The following is an 11,356-nucleotide window of genomic DNA, read 5'->3' as shown; positions in this document are numbered from 1 at the left end:
TGGGTTACATGCATATGGAAAAATAGTATAAGTTTAAGAGAGAAAGTAACAAGTCAAGCTATATTTCAAATAACTCACATATAGAGCGTTAGCAACCGGAGTGTTGGCAATTGGATGAAACTTGATTGTACCGAAAACATATAAATTGCTTAGATGATGACAAGACTCTGCGTCACGCTCGATATATAATTGTATATCTATAGAAAATATAAAGTTTTTCAATAAAGACAAGAATATGATGAATCATTATGCTTGAAGCCTGTATATAAAGTTTCATATAACTAGATTTTTTGATTGCATTAAGAAAATAAAGACTCAAAAGAAAAGCTCAAAAGAAAAATTGATGTTATTTAATTCATATTTCTACATTTATATAGTAATGTAAAACTTTCTCATGAAAGAAGATATATTACAAATTACTACGTTTGAAACACTTTGTCTTTGGAATACTGGTAACTAGATAAATCTTTGTTTCAAAAAAATATTATCTCAATAATTCTTACAAAAAAGTACATTTTTATAAAAAAAATTATGGTCGCTTTTTAATGTAATATGTAATAATTATTACCAAAAAATATTTATTATATAAGAATTTTATATAATGTGTAAATAAGCATTAAATAATATGATATATACTTTCTTAAAATTGTGGAATTTATTGATGCGATATCTCATAATGTAATTGAATGTAAATGAACAAATATGATTAATGTAACTGAGTAAATAGTATGATTAATGTAAATGAGTATTTTGCTGAATCGTTATAGCATTACATTGATGATTGTATCAAAATTTACTCTCGTCATTTAAATAAGAACAATATTTGATATTTTTTCCGATTGAAGTGAGATTGCCAGTCATCGGAAATTTTCGAAATCTTTATCATTAAAAAGCTTCGCATTGCGGTTTAATTGTCTCCTTGATGTCGACCTTCGCTCATCATTACGTAATCTAGCGTGCATCGTTTGTCCTTGCGATTGTCATAATTATCAAACAGCAATTATAGGGGAAATGCACGCAGGGATGACTGTTTTACGAATTGCTGCCGAATGTAATTCAGTCATAAGTTGGAAAAAAATTATTAATATGCTATTAATTTATTATTATTTAGTTTATTGTTATTTAATATTATTTGATAATTTTGTTGAAAAAATTAAGTTATCTCATCAATTTATCTTTCAAAATAATATCTCAGAATTACTTCTAAGATAAATCTTGCATAATAAACAAAAAATTTGTAGAGCACACATAAAAATAGAATATAGAAATAATAATATCGATAATAAATATTTAAACATATCATTTTACCGCGATCAACCCTGTTTGAATTTAGCGATTTCTCAATAATCAACCTCCTGTGATGGGGGTAACTTCTATGCGCAGCATCCGACTGGATCGATGACAAATCTGCTACATACCTCGCGCTCGCGCTTTATCTCGAAGAACGGCATTAGTACTTGGGCTGTTCCAAGGTGTACTTCCTTTGGGTGCGGATCAGTTTTGATATGTGACGAATAGTAGATCCCGATTGGATCCTTGGACATCCGTCTCGCTTCAGAGAATCGGATGAGAAGTCCAAGATAGAGTGCATATAATAAAGTACGTCAAAAATTACGTAAGTAAGAGATGTCTCATTCTAAAATTTATGAATCGCATTAAAATTAATGAAATTTTCAATAAAATATAACAATTATTATTTTCAAATATGCATCTGTAGAATGTGTGTAAAAGAATCAATTATATGACGAACTATATTGAAAAATATATAAGCGTCTATTTACATAAACGTAAATACAAAAAAGGAAGGTAATATATGTAAACATAAGGACATTGAAATAGTATGTTTTGTTGACGTTACAAAAATGTAAAAAAACTTATTGAAAAAAGGGCGGAGGCTGTTTATTGTAGAGAAGGATACTAACTCATCAATAATTCAATTAATCTTTAGCAATAAATAAAATTCAGTAAAAAGTATTATTTTTAATTGAAAATGAGTTTTATATATATATATATATATATATATATATATATATATATATATCCATTTTTAAAAAGAAAACTGACATAAGTTTTTTATAACTTAAACATGTTGTATTAAAATAACAAACACGATTTATCTTTTTTAAATTAAAATAAGACTACATTAAAAAAGATTAAGATTGTTATTAATTAATTGTTATCAATTAATCGATTATTTAATATTGTTCGTTTACATGATACCTTTTTACTGAAATAAATTAATTTAATAATAATTATTATTTCAAAATAATATTATAATTAGTTATAAGCGTTAAATGTCAAATTCTTGAAAAGAAACATACGCGTTTAACAAATTTTAAAAATTATCGAAAAATTACTAATTCGTTGACTTACCTCGTGGATTTGTTTATTGCAGTAACTGCACAATGAAGAGATTGCACGTGAGGACTGTATTATCGCTCATCTTTATCATTTTACACAATGCTCCGCGTTTAGGACTCGTCATCGCCAAGACAATGAATTATAATAATCCAAGTTATTTCAAGATTGGCGGCGTCTTCTCCAGCAACGAGAGTAAAGCGCACTTCGGAAAAACAGTCGATGTAAGATTCAAATTATGATTGATGAGATATTCCTAGAAAAATAGTAAAATGTTAGTAAAAACATAATTGTCATACAAATATATGTTATAATAAATATATGACATGTATATTTTTTCAATCATATATATATTTAATTGGTATTAATAATATAAATAATATTTGAAATCAATTTACAGAAATGTGCAAAATAGTATAAGTCAATAATAGTTAAATAATAATAGTCAATAATAGTTAAAGATATACATGTTAATTTTATTATTAAATGTTAAATTTATTTTATTATTAAATGTTAAATTTATTTTTAAAGATTTTTTATATTATACAATATGCGACATTCGTATATTGTGTATTCAATACATTCAACATCTATTCATCTATAGATGTAGTGCACATGTGTTTTACGTATGTTTCAGCATCTCAATTTCGATTTCCAATATGTCAATAAAGGGGTCACATTTAAGCATACGGTAATCGAGATGGATTCCAACCCGATCAGAACTGCACTGAGCGTCTGCAAATCTCTGATAGCTGAACAGGTGTATGGGGTAGTGGTGTCACATCCGCTTATCGGTGACTTGTCACCGGCTGCGGTTTCCTATACCAGCGGCTTTTATCATATACCCGTGATCGGCATATCGTCTAGGGATTCTGCCTTCTCGGACAAAGTATACAGAATAAAATAAAAAAGACATGTATACAAAATAACATGAATGTTTAACACAATTGGATGAATACGGTGATACAAATTAATACTCCTGCGAAAGGGATGTGTGATTTATCAAAAAAATAAATTTAAAAAATTTTTAATTAGACTTTAAAAATTATTTTTTTTTAAATTAATTTAGTGACTTATCACGAAAATGGTCAATAAAATAAATAAAAAAAAAAATTAATATTTCAAACTAGATTTTTCTAATTGTATGCAAAACAATGTTTCCAAAAATTTAAGAATTTTAAGAATTATTAAACTTTCTCATCTCTTGCACACGTTATCCAGTTGTATTATTCAATAAGTGAAGTAATGTCTTTGCAGAATATCCACGTCTCATTTTTACGAACTGTACCGCCATATTCGCATCAAGCAGACGTCTGGGTGGAATTGCTGAAGTATTTCAACTACATGAAGATCATCTTCATCCACAGCTCCGACACGGACGGTCGTGCGCTTCTCGGACGTTTTCAGACAACATCGCAAAATTTGGAAGCTGACGTAGAAATCAAAGTGCACGTATGTTGCATCAGATGTATGTACAAGCAAGAATATATACTGTTGTACGCTACTGCATCACTGTTTCAGGTTGAATCAGTCATCGAGTTTGAACCAGGATTAAACAACTTCCTGGAGCAATTGATAGAAATGAAAGGCGCACAGTCGAGAGTTTGCCTCATGTATGCTTCGTAAGTATTTATTGTGATTCTCAGCATTTACTTTAGGAACTGTAATAGAATAGAAGAAGAAATGTTAGTTTATAATATAAAGTATAAATATAAAGTATAAATTATTTCATCTTTATTCTAATTATATAATACAATGATCTAACTGCATAGTATTAAATATTAATATTATACAAAGTTTATTCTCATATTTTAAATTCTAAGTTTTTAATTCGAGGTAATATTGATTTGTGAAGCAACCTAGGCTTTGAAATTGTGGAAATTTATTAATTTATTTAAATAAATTATTTAAATAAATCTGTAAATATATCTTTGGATGTGTGAAATATAGGAAAACGGACGCGAGAGTGATCTTCAGGGATGCTGCCGCCCTGAATATGACTGGTGCTGGATATGTGTGGATTGTTACCGAACAAGCTTTGGAGGCACCGAACGCACCAGAAGGCTTATTAGGATTGAAATTAATCAACGCTACACAAGAAAAATTACACATCACCGATAGTCTGTCAGTATCTCCGACATATCCATATTTCTATCGTGTTATATTTCAAATTCGTTAGTCTATTCAAAATCGATTTTTTTCAAAATTAATTCGGATATTAACAATTCTTGAAAATTAGCTGTGAAAGATAAAGAATATCTTTTACTAATTTTTAATCGAGAGCTGGTCTGATCATGAAATTTTGAATTGCTAATAAAGGATTTATTTCTTTTTTTTATTTATTATAGGCACGTGCTCGTATCTGCCTTACGAGAAATGAATGAAACGGAAAAGATCACCGAAGCGCCAAAAGATTGCAGCGATTCTGGTTCCATATGGGAAACTGGCAAGAGTCTTTTTCAGTACGATTTCTTTTTTTTATACTTAATTTTCTGATAAATATGACTATAAATAAAGTCCTAATGAATCTTAATGAATAATCCATCATTGCGATTATTTTTGTATTATTGTTTATATATATTTTTGTATTTCTTTCTCAATTAGGTACATTCGTAAGCAGGTACGACCACAGGGCGCAACGGGTCAAGTGGCATTCGATGATAATGGTGATCGCATATACGCCGAGTACGATATAGTTAATATCCAGTATGCAAGTCCAAACAATAAGACGCAAGTGTCTGTCGGCCAGTATTTTTGTCCCACTGTGAGTAAATAATTCCAGTAGCGATTTTCACAATTTTATAATTTTGCCTTACCTAATAAAAGACATTTGAATTAATTAATATATAATTTGAATTAATAAGATATTAATGAAAGACGGCTACAAACACGTTATTACACGTTATTAAATCTTGTAAACAAAGAAGATTATATTTCTATATCAAATAATGAAATTACAAATATAACATTTGTTATTACTTTCACAAATTGGTAATAGAACAGTACCAGAATGAAATTGCGAGTGAACGAGTCCAACATTATATGGCCAGGTCGTGTAAAGAACAAACCTGAGGGTTTTATGATACCTACGCATCTTAAGGTGCTGACAATCGAAGAGAAGCCATTCGTTTACGTTCGCGAATTGGTTGACGGAGAAATCAAGTGCATGCCCGATGAGATTGCGTGTCCTCATTTCAACACGACGGATGGCGAAAGTACGTTGCTGCTCTCTAATTAACAAAATAACAAGTTTTCGTAACAAATCTTGCTCCAACTTCTAAGATTTTAAAGTAAAAAGAGGAACGTCAAGATAGTAGGATAGTTAGGTTTCTAAAATTTAATATTTTTTATAAAATGTAATAATTTATCTTTTTCATTTACAGACACGCGGATATTTTGTTGTAAGGGATATTGTATGGATTTATTGAAAGAATTGTCGAAAACGATCAATTTTACATACAGCTTGGCCCTATCGCCTGATGGACAATTTGGCAGTTACATGATTAAAAATAGTTCAAGTAAGTAACTAAATTAGAATTGTGATACATATACATAAGAAAAATATTTAAAGAAAGAAAACATTATAAAAGAATCTAAAAAATAATTTTATCGTTTAGTTTGTGAAAATTCTTATTTTTAAACGTCGAAAGATTAATAATTTGAATTATTTTTTTTATTTTCTATCTCTTTCATGTTTTGTCGATATATGAAAGTCGGAGGAAAGAAAGAATGGACCGGTCTAATTGGTGAGATTGTAAACGAACAAGCCGACATGATCGTTGCGCCATTGACAATCAATCCTGAACGTGCCGAATTTATCGAATTCAGCAAACCTTTTAAATATCAGGGTATCACTATCCTTGAGAAGAAGGTACATATATCTAAAATTAATTTTGCAATAATTATTATTACATATTAATATTAATATTAATATTACATCTTATATCATAGAAGAAACAGTCCAAAAAAGCAAGTATTTTATTTCAAAATTAAAAATAAAAGCGTTTTATACAATTATTTTTTTAATAATAATATGTATAAATGTATATTTTATAGAAAATTTTGTAATATAAGAATCATAATATACTTTTAATTGAATATTCTTTCATCTGTAGCATTCTAGCATAACATTTCAAAATTAATTAAAATTTTTCATCCTGTAGTTTCATCCTTTTTTTAACTAAATAATTTCATATATAAATCATTTTATATAATAAATATTAATGTATTAAACGATTTTTATTTATTCAGCCATCGAGATCGTCTACTCTGGTATCCTTTTTACAACCGTTCAGCAACACTCTTTGGATTCTGGTGATGGTATCGGTACATGTAGTGGCACTAGTCCTGTATTTACTCGATCGATTTTCACCCTTTGGTAGATTCAAATTGGCCAACACTGATGGCACCGAGGAAGATGCGCTCAATCTATCCAGTGCTATTTGGTTCGCTTGGGGTGTATTATTAAACAGCGGTATAGGAGAAGGTAATACATTCTTTTAAAGATAGTACATTCTTTTTTTTTGGTTCATTTAATTGGATATCACTTGGAGAGAAGAAAAAAATAGAGCTCAGAAAAATCGATTTCAAATTCAAAGTTTGAATCAAAGAATATCTTAAAAATTGATTCTTGTTTATATTACATATCTCAATCGATTAAATCTACAGGTACTCCACGAAGTTTTTCTGCGCGCGTATTAGGAATGGTATGGGCCGGATTCGCTATGATCATCGTCGCATCGTACACCGCTAATTTGGCCGCGTTCCTCGTCTTGGAACGACCCAAGACCAAGCTCACCGGCATCAACGACGCTCGAGTGAGAATAACTAATTGTTTTCTGAAAATAAACACACTGGATATGAAACAAACGTATTAGTGAATAATTTGATATACCTGTGACATTTGTGTTTGTAAAGCTGAGAAATACGATGGAGAACTTGACGTGCGCGACAGTGAAGGGATCTGCCGTGGATATGTATTTCAGACGCCAGGTAGAATTGTCCAACATGTATCGTACGATGGAGGCGAATAATTATGATACCGCGGAAGAAGCGATTCGAGATATTAAAATCGGGTGAGTATCGATTTTTGGATCGTTGGTTTCCTCTGTAACACTTAGATTTTATGTTGAAATTCTTAAAGTATTATGTATATCCTAAAAATATGTACATTGTTAAATCTTATTTTGATTTAATTTCATATATTATAAAGTAATTAATTAAATAAATTATCCGCATAATTTATAATTAATAACATGTTATTTGATATATTTCTTGTATATTTTTTTATTAAATAATCACATTATCACTTTTTCAGAAAATTAATGGCCTTTATATGGGATAGCTCCCGATTGGAATTTGAAGCAGCTCAAGATTGCGAATTGGTGACGGCTGGCGAACTATTTGGCCGCTCGGGTTACGGGATCGGTTTGCAAAAAGGATCACCTTGGGCGGATGCTGTGACATTGGCGATTTTAGATTTTCACGAAAGTAAGCTCGCATCAATTCAACACTATCCGCTTTGTTCTCATTTTTTAATTTATTTTCTATGTGATAAAATTTATTTTTGCTTTAATAATTACAATCTTTATAATTTATGGTATTAATTTATAATAACGTAATATTAAAAATATTTCACGACAGAAACTGCACACTGACAATGAGTTTAATTTAGTATATTAAGTATCTAACGTTAATGCGTCTAACAATGTTTTTTTTTAGGTGGTTTCATGGAGAGTCTCGATAATCTCTGGATCTTACACGGAAACGTACAACAATGCGAACAGTTTGAGAAAACACCGAACACCCTCGGTTTGGAAAACATGGCGGGGGTATTTATTGTCGTCGGCGTTGGTATTGGTGGTGGAGTTGGCCTAATCATAATTGAGATGGTATACAAGAAACATCAATTACGTAAACAGAGAAAGATGGAACTAGCTAGACATGCTGCCGACAAATGGCGAGGGATGATCGAGGTAATATAATCAATTCAATTGACATAATCAATTTGATGAAATTATATCGAAATTTTTTTTATAATCGAAATAAACATTAACATTAATAAATCAATTAACATTAATAATAAATTTACATTAAAATCAATTTACATTAATTTATGACTTAATGTATGACTTGTGGTAAATATAATATTTGTTTAAAGTTGCATTTGGAAACATTGCTTTCATGTTTCTTATAAATTATAGACTTGGCACATTTTTAATTAGTAAATTACTGGATTTTGTCATAAGTAGAAACGGAAAACTCTGCGAGCGTCAATCCAGAGCTGTCAACGAAGGATTCAAAGCAATGGTTTGAACGATCCCGCGACAGTGAGCTTGGCGGTCGATACGGTTGCTAGGTCAAACGTAGGTTCACGCAGTCCGGGTCGCGCCTGGCCAGGTGACAGTGACCTGAGACAACGACCGATCTCTCGCTCTGACGATATTCGATTGTCGCCAGCCGCCTATACCGCCGACGTGTCGCACCTCATAGTTTAATATCTCACATTAATGTGTAGTTTTTTACTGAATAAGAAATATTGCGTCTTCTAGTAGATTATTACAATAAAATTTTTCCTCACTAGCAAAATATGATCGCAAAAATATATTTAAAACGGCGGATGTATTTAAGATGATTAATCATCCGCTCGTTAGATGTTTATAGGAGATTGTGATGAAATATATTTATTGGATCATAGTATACATAAAATATTAGTTTATATAAATTGCTGATTTTGTATAAATGATTTTCAGATAATTTTTAAGAACATAAGATATATATATAATTAAAGAAAATTTAGTAATATTTTCTCACATTTATGTTAACATTTTATTTATTGTTAAAATATGAGGAAAATATTACAACCAAGATTAAAAACCAGCCATTAAATTTTATTTGCTATAATAAAGAAATATTTTGCGTTTTTATATATATATTTATATAGTGATTAAAGTAAATTGCATCACTGCGTAATATTGGCAATTGTAAAAATATGTTGAAATATAATTGGTTTTTGTTTTACATAAGATTTTCTTTATACCTAATTCCATTATAATTATCTAGTATTAGTATTAATTAAAATATTTTATATCTAATATTAGTATTAATTAAAATATTTCACATCAATGCAATACGTATATATGTGTATATATATTGATATGTAAATAAAAAAAATATATAATTGCGTTAATATGAAATAGGTTAATTAGTCGAAATTTATCTAATAAATAAATGAGAACTAATAATTTAAATAATTTTCGGAAAATTCAGCTAATCAATGGTGCTAACGATATCCTGCTGTAGGCGACGGAAATGAAGGCGTAGACGAAGGATATCCCGAAGTAACTGAAGATCCTGATGTGGAAGCAGGATAATCTGCAGATGGATTTTTAATTGGTGTAACTGGAATAGATATAACAGGTACGGATTGACTTTGCTGCACAAACGCATCACTGGACGCACTAGCTGAACTCGAGGCAGTTGCAAAACTCGAGCCACCGGCTGGCTCGCTCAACTTCACCACGCCGATTGCCGGAAAAGTGGGAAAACCACTTGAGAGACTTGAAATATGACCCAATTGACTAGCAGGGAATAAAGAGGCGCCTACATTTGACGCACCCGACAATCCAACAGCAGCTCCTTGATTGTATGGCGGTAAATACGTGGGTCCAGGTGTTGATACTGAAGGTGGTAAATATGTAGCAGGTGGGCGTGTAGGTCTAGGTGGGGGTAGATATGTCCGGCGTGTAGGAGGCGGCGGAGGTGGCGGAGGTGGTGGCGGAGGCGGAGGTGGTGGCGGCGGTGGCGGTGGCGGAGGCGGAGGCGGTGGCGGAGGCGGTGGCGGTGGTGGTGGCGGTGGCGGGGGTGGAGGTGGCGGTGGACTAGGATAAGAATAAGTAGGTGGAGGTGGTGGCGGCGGCGGAGGAGGTGGCGGAGGCGGCGGAGGTGGGGGCGGGGGCGGTGGAGGAGGCGGTGGCGGCGGAGGCCGAGGTGGTATATATGCTGGTGGTGGCGGCGGTGGCGGAGGCGGAGGCGGTGGCGGAGGCGGTGGAGGTGGTGGTGGCGGTGGCGGGGGTGGAGGTGGCGGTGGACTAGGATAAGAATAAGTAGGTGGAGGTGGTGGCGGCGGCGGTGGCGGGGGTGGAGGTGGCGGTGGACTAGGATAAGAATAAGTAGGTGGAGGTGGTGGCGGCGGCGGAGGAGGCGGCGGCGGAGGTGGAGGCGGGGGCGGTGGAGGAGGCGGTGGCGGCCGAGGCGGTATATATGCTGGTGGTGGCGGCGGCGGCGGTGGCGGAGGCGGTGGCGGTGGCGGAGGTGGAGGTGGTGGTGGAGGTGGTGGCGGCGGTGGAGGCGGGGGCGGGGCCGGAGGTGGTATATACGCTGGTGGAGGTGGCGGTGGTGGAGGAGGAGGTGGCGGCGGTAGCGGAGGAGGAGGAGGTGGTGGTGGAGGAGGTGGAGGTGGTGGTGGTGGAGGAGGTGGAGGTGGTGGTGGTGGTGGTGGTGGTGGTGGAGGTGGTGGTGGAGGTGGATAAGAATAACTAGGTTGAGATACTATTTGAGATTGTTGATTGCCTGTTGGTAATGAAAATGGCACGCTGGGTCGTTGATAAGAATACCCTGCTTGACGAACGACACGCGGCCAACGTGCATCGATGCAATTGATCACCAACAGAATAAATATTACCTAAAAATTATAATAATACATTGTAATATCAGAATGGAAAATTGCGATGAAATAGCAATGTTAAAACTTACCCATCTTGATGGCAGCATAAGCATTTCGCATGTGCTAGCGATGCAATAAAACAGTCGCTTTTATACAAACGTTTTGGATTGTCTGATTTATTATGCGCCCTACCCGAAGACATTTAATTCGTTTAATAGTATTCCACTAACCCAAGTGCTAGTTACAGCTTATTAAACTTTGTATTATACTTACCGCGAAATTGTGGGTTTTAAATAGTACGATGTCAAATTTCTTTTTCTTCTTACAAGACAC

General features: G+C 33.6%; 2 protein-coding genes across 4 annotated transcripts; one reads left to right on the top strand and one right to left on the bottom strand.

Annotated features, from left to right (window-relative positions):
• Window positions 1-1,421: 1,421 nt before the first annotated feature.
• On the top strand, window positions 1,422-9,049 carry LOC105258574 (glutamate [NMDA] receptor subunit 1). 3 transcript variants are annotated; one of them, XM_011269915.3, is made up of 17 exons: window positions 1,422-1,615; window positions 2,396-2,582; window positions 2,996-3,247; window positions 3,616-3,810; window positions 3,880-3,980; window positions 4,309-4,482; window positions 4,707-4,820; window positions 4,963-5,122; window positions 5,357-5,573; window positions 5,742-5,876; window positions 6,072-6,229; window positions 6,610-6,844; window positions 7,027-7,175; window positions 7,276-7,433; window positions 7,676-7,848; window positions 8,080-8,333; window positions 8,607-8,698. In XM_011269915.3, exons 2-17 carry the CDS (start codon window positions 2,406-2,408, stop codon window positions 8,607-8,609), a joined length of 2,655 nt encoding a protein of 884 aa, XP_011268217.1. In that variant the 5' UTR covers window positions 1,422-1,615; window positions 2,396-2,405; the 3' UTR covers window positions 8,610-8,698. The 3 variants fall into 3 exon arrangements, with proteins under 3 accessions (XP_011268217.1, XP_011268215.1, XP_011268216.1); XM_011269913.3 differs by having other exon boundaries at window positions 1,423-1,615; window positions 8,610-9,049; XM_011269914.3 differs by having other exon boundaries at window positions 1,434-1,599; window positions 8,610-9,049.
• Window positions 9,050-9,640: 591 nt separating this feature from the next.
• LOC112639483 (formin-like protein 20) lies at window positions 9,641-11,136 on the bottom strand. The gene is made up of 2 exons (XM_025413540.1): window positions 11,113-11,136; window positions 9,641-11,041 (listed from the first exon to the last, which is right to left on the bottom strand). The coding sequence occupies exons 1-2, from the start codon at window positions 11,134-11,136 to the stop codon at window positions 9,641-9,643; spliced, it is 1,425 nt and encodes a 474-aa protein (XP_025269325.1).
• Window positions 11,137-11,356: the final 220 nt, after the last annotated feature.

This window comes from Camponotus floridanus, unplaced genomic scaffold (genome assembly GCF_003227725.1).
Source record: "Camponotus floridanus strain SB8 unplaced genomic scaffold, Cflo_v7.5 scaffold68, whole genome shotgun sequence".
NCBI classification, from domain to species: Eukaryota; Metazoa; Arthropoda; class Insecta; order Hymenoptera; family Formicidae; genus Camponotus; species Camponotus floridanus.
Note: the sequence above shows the minus strand (reverse complement) of the source record. Positions and strands in the feature narration are given on the sequence as shown.

Excerpts from the sequence above, each read along its gene's own strand:
- LOC105258574 (XM_011269913.3), top strand. The coding sequence starts at position 2,406 with ATGAAGAGATTGCACGTGAGGACTGTATTATCGCTCATCTTTATCATT. Across the intron at positions 4,483-4,706 it reads TTACACATCACCGATAGTCT|GCACGTGCTCGTATCTGCCT; the intron begins GTCAGTATCTCC and ends TATTTATTATAG. Across the intron at positions 6,845-7,026 it reads AAACAGCGGTATAGGAGAAG|GTACTCCACGAAGTTTTTCT; the intron begins GTAATACATTCT and ends TTAAATCTACAG.
- LOC112639483 (XM_025413540.1), bottom strand. The coding sequence starts at position 11,136 with ATGCTTATGCTGCCATCAAGATGG. Across the intron at positions 11,042-11,112 it reads TTATGCTGCCATCAAGATGG|GTAATATTTATTCTGTTGGT; the intron begins GTAAGTTTTAAC and ends TATAATTTTTAG.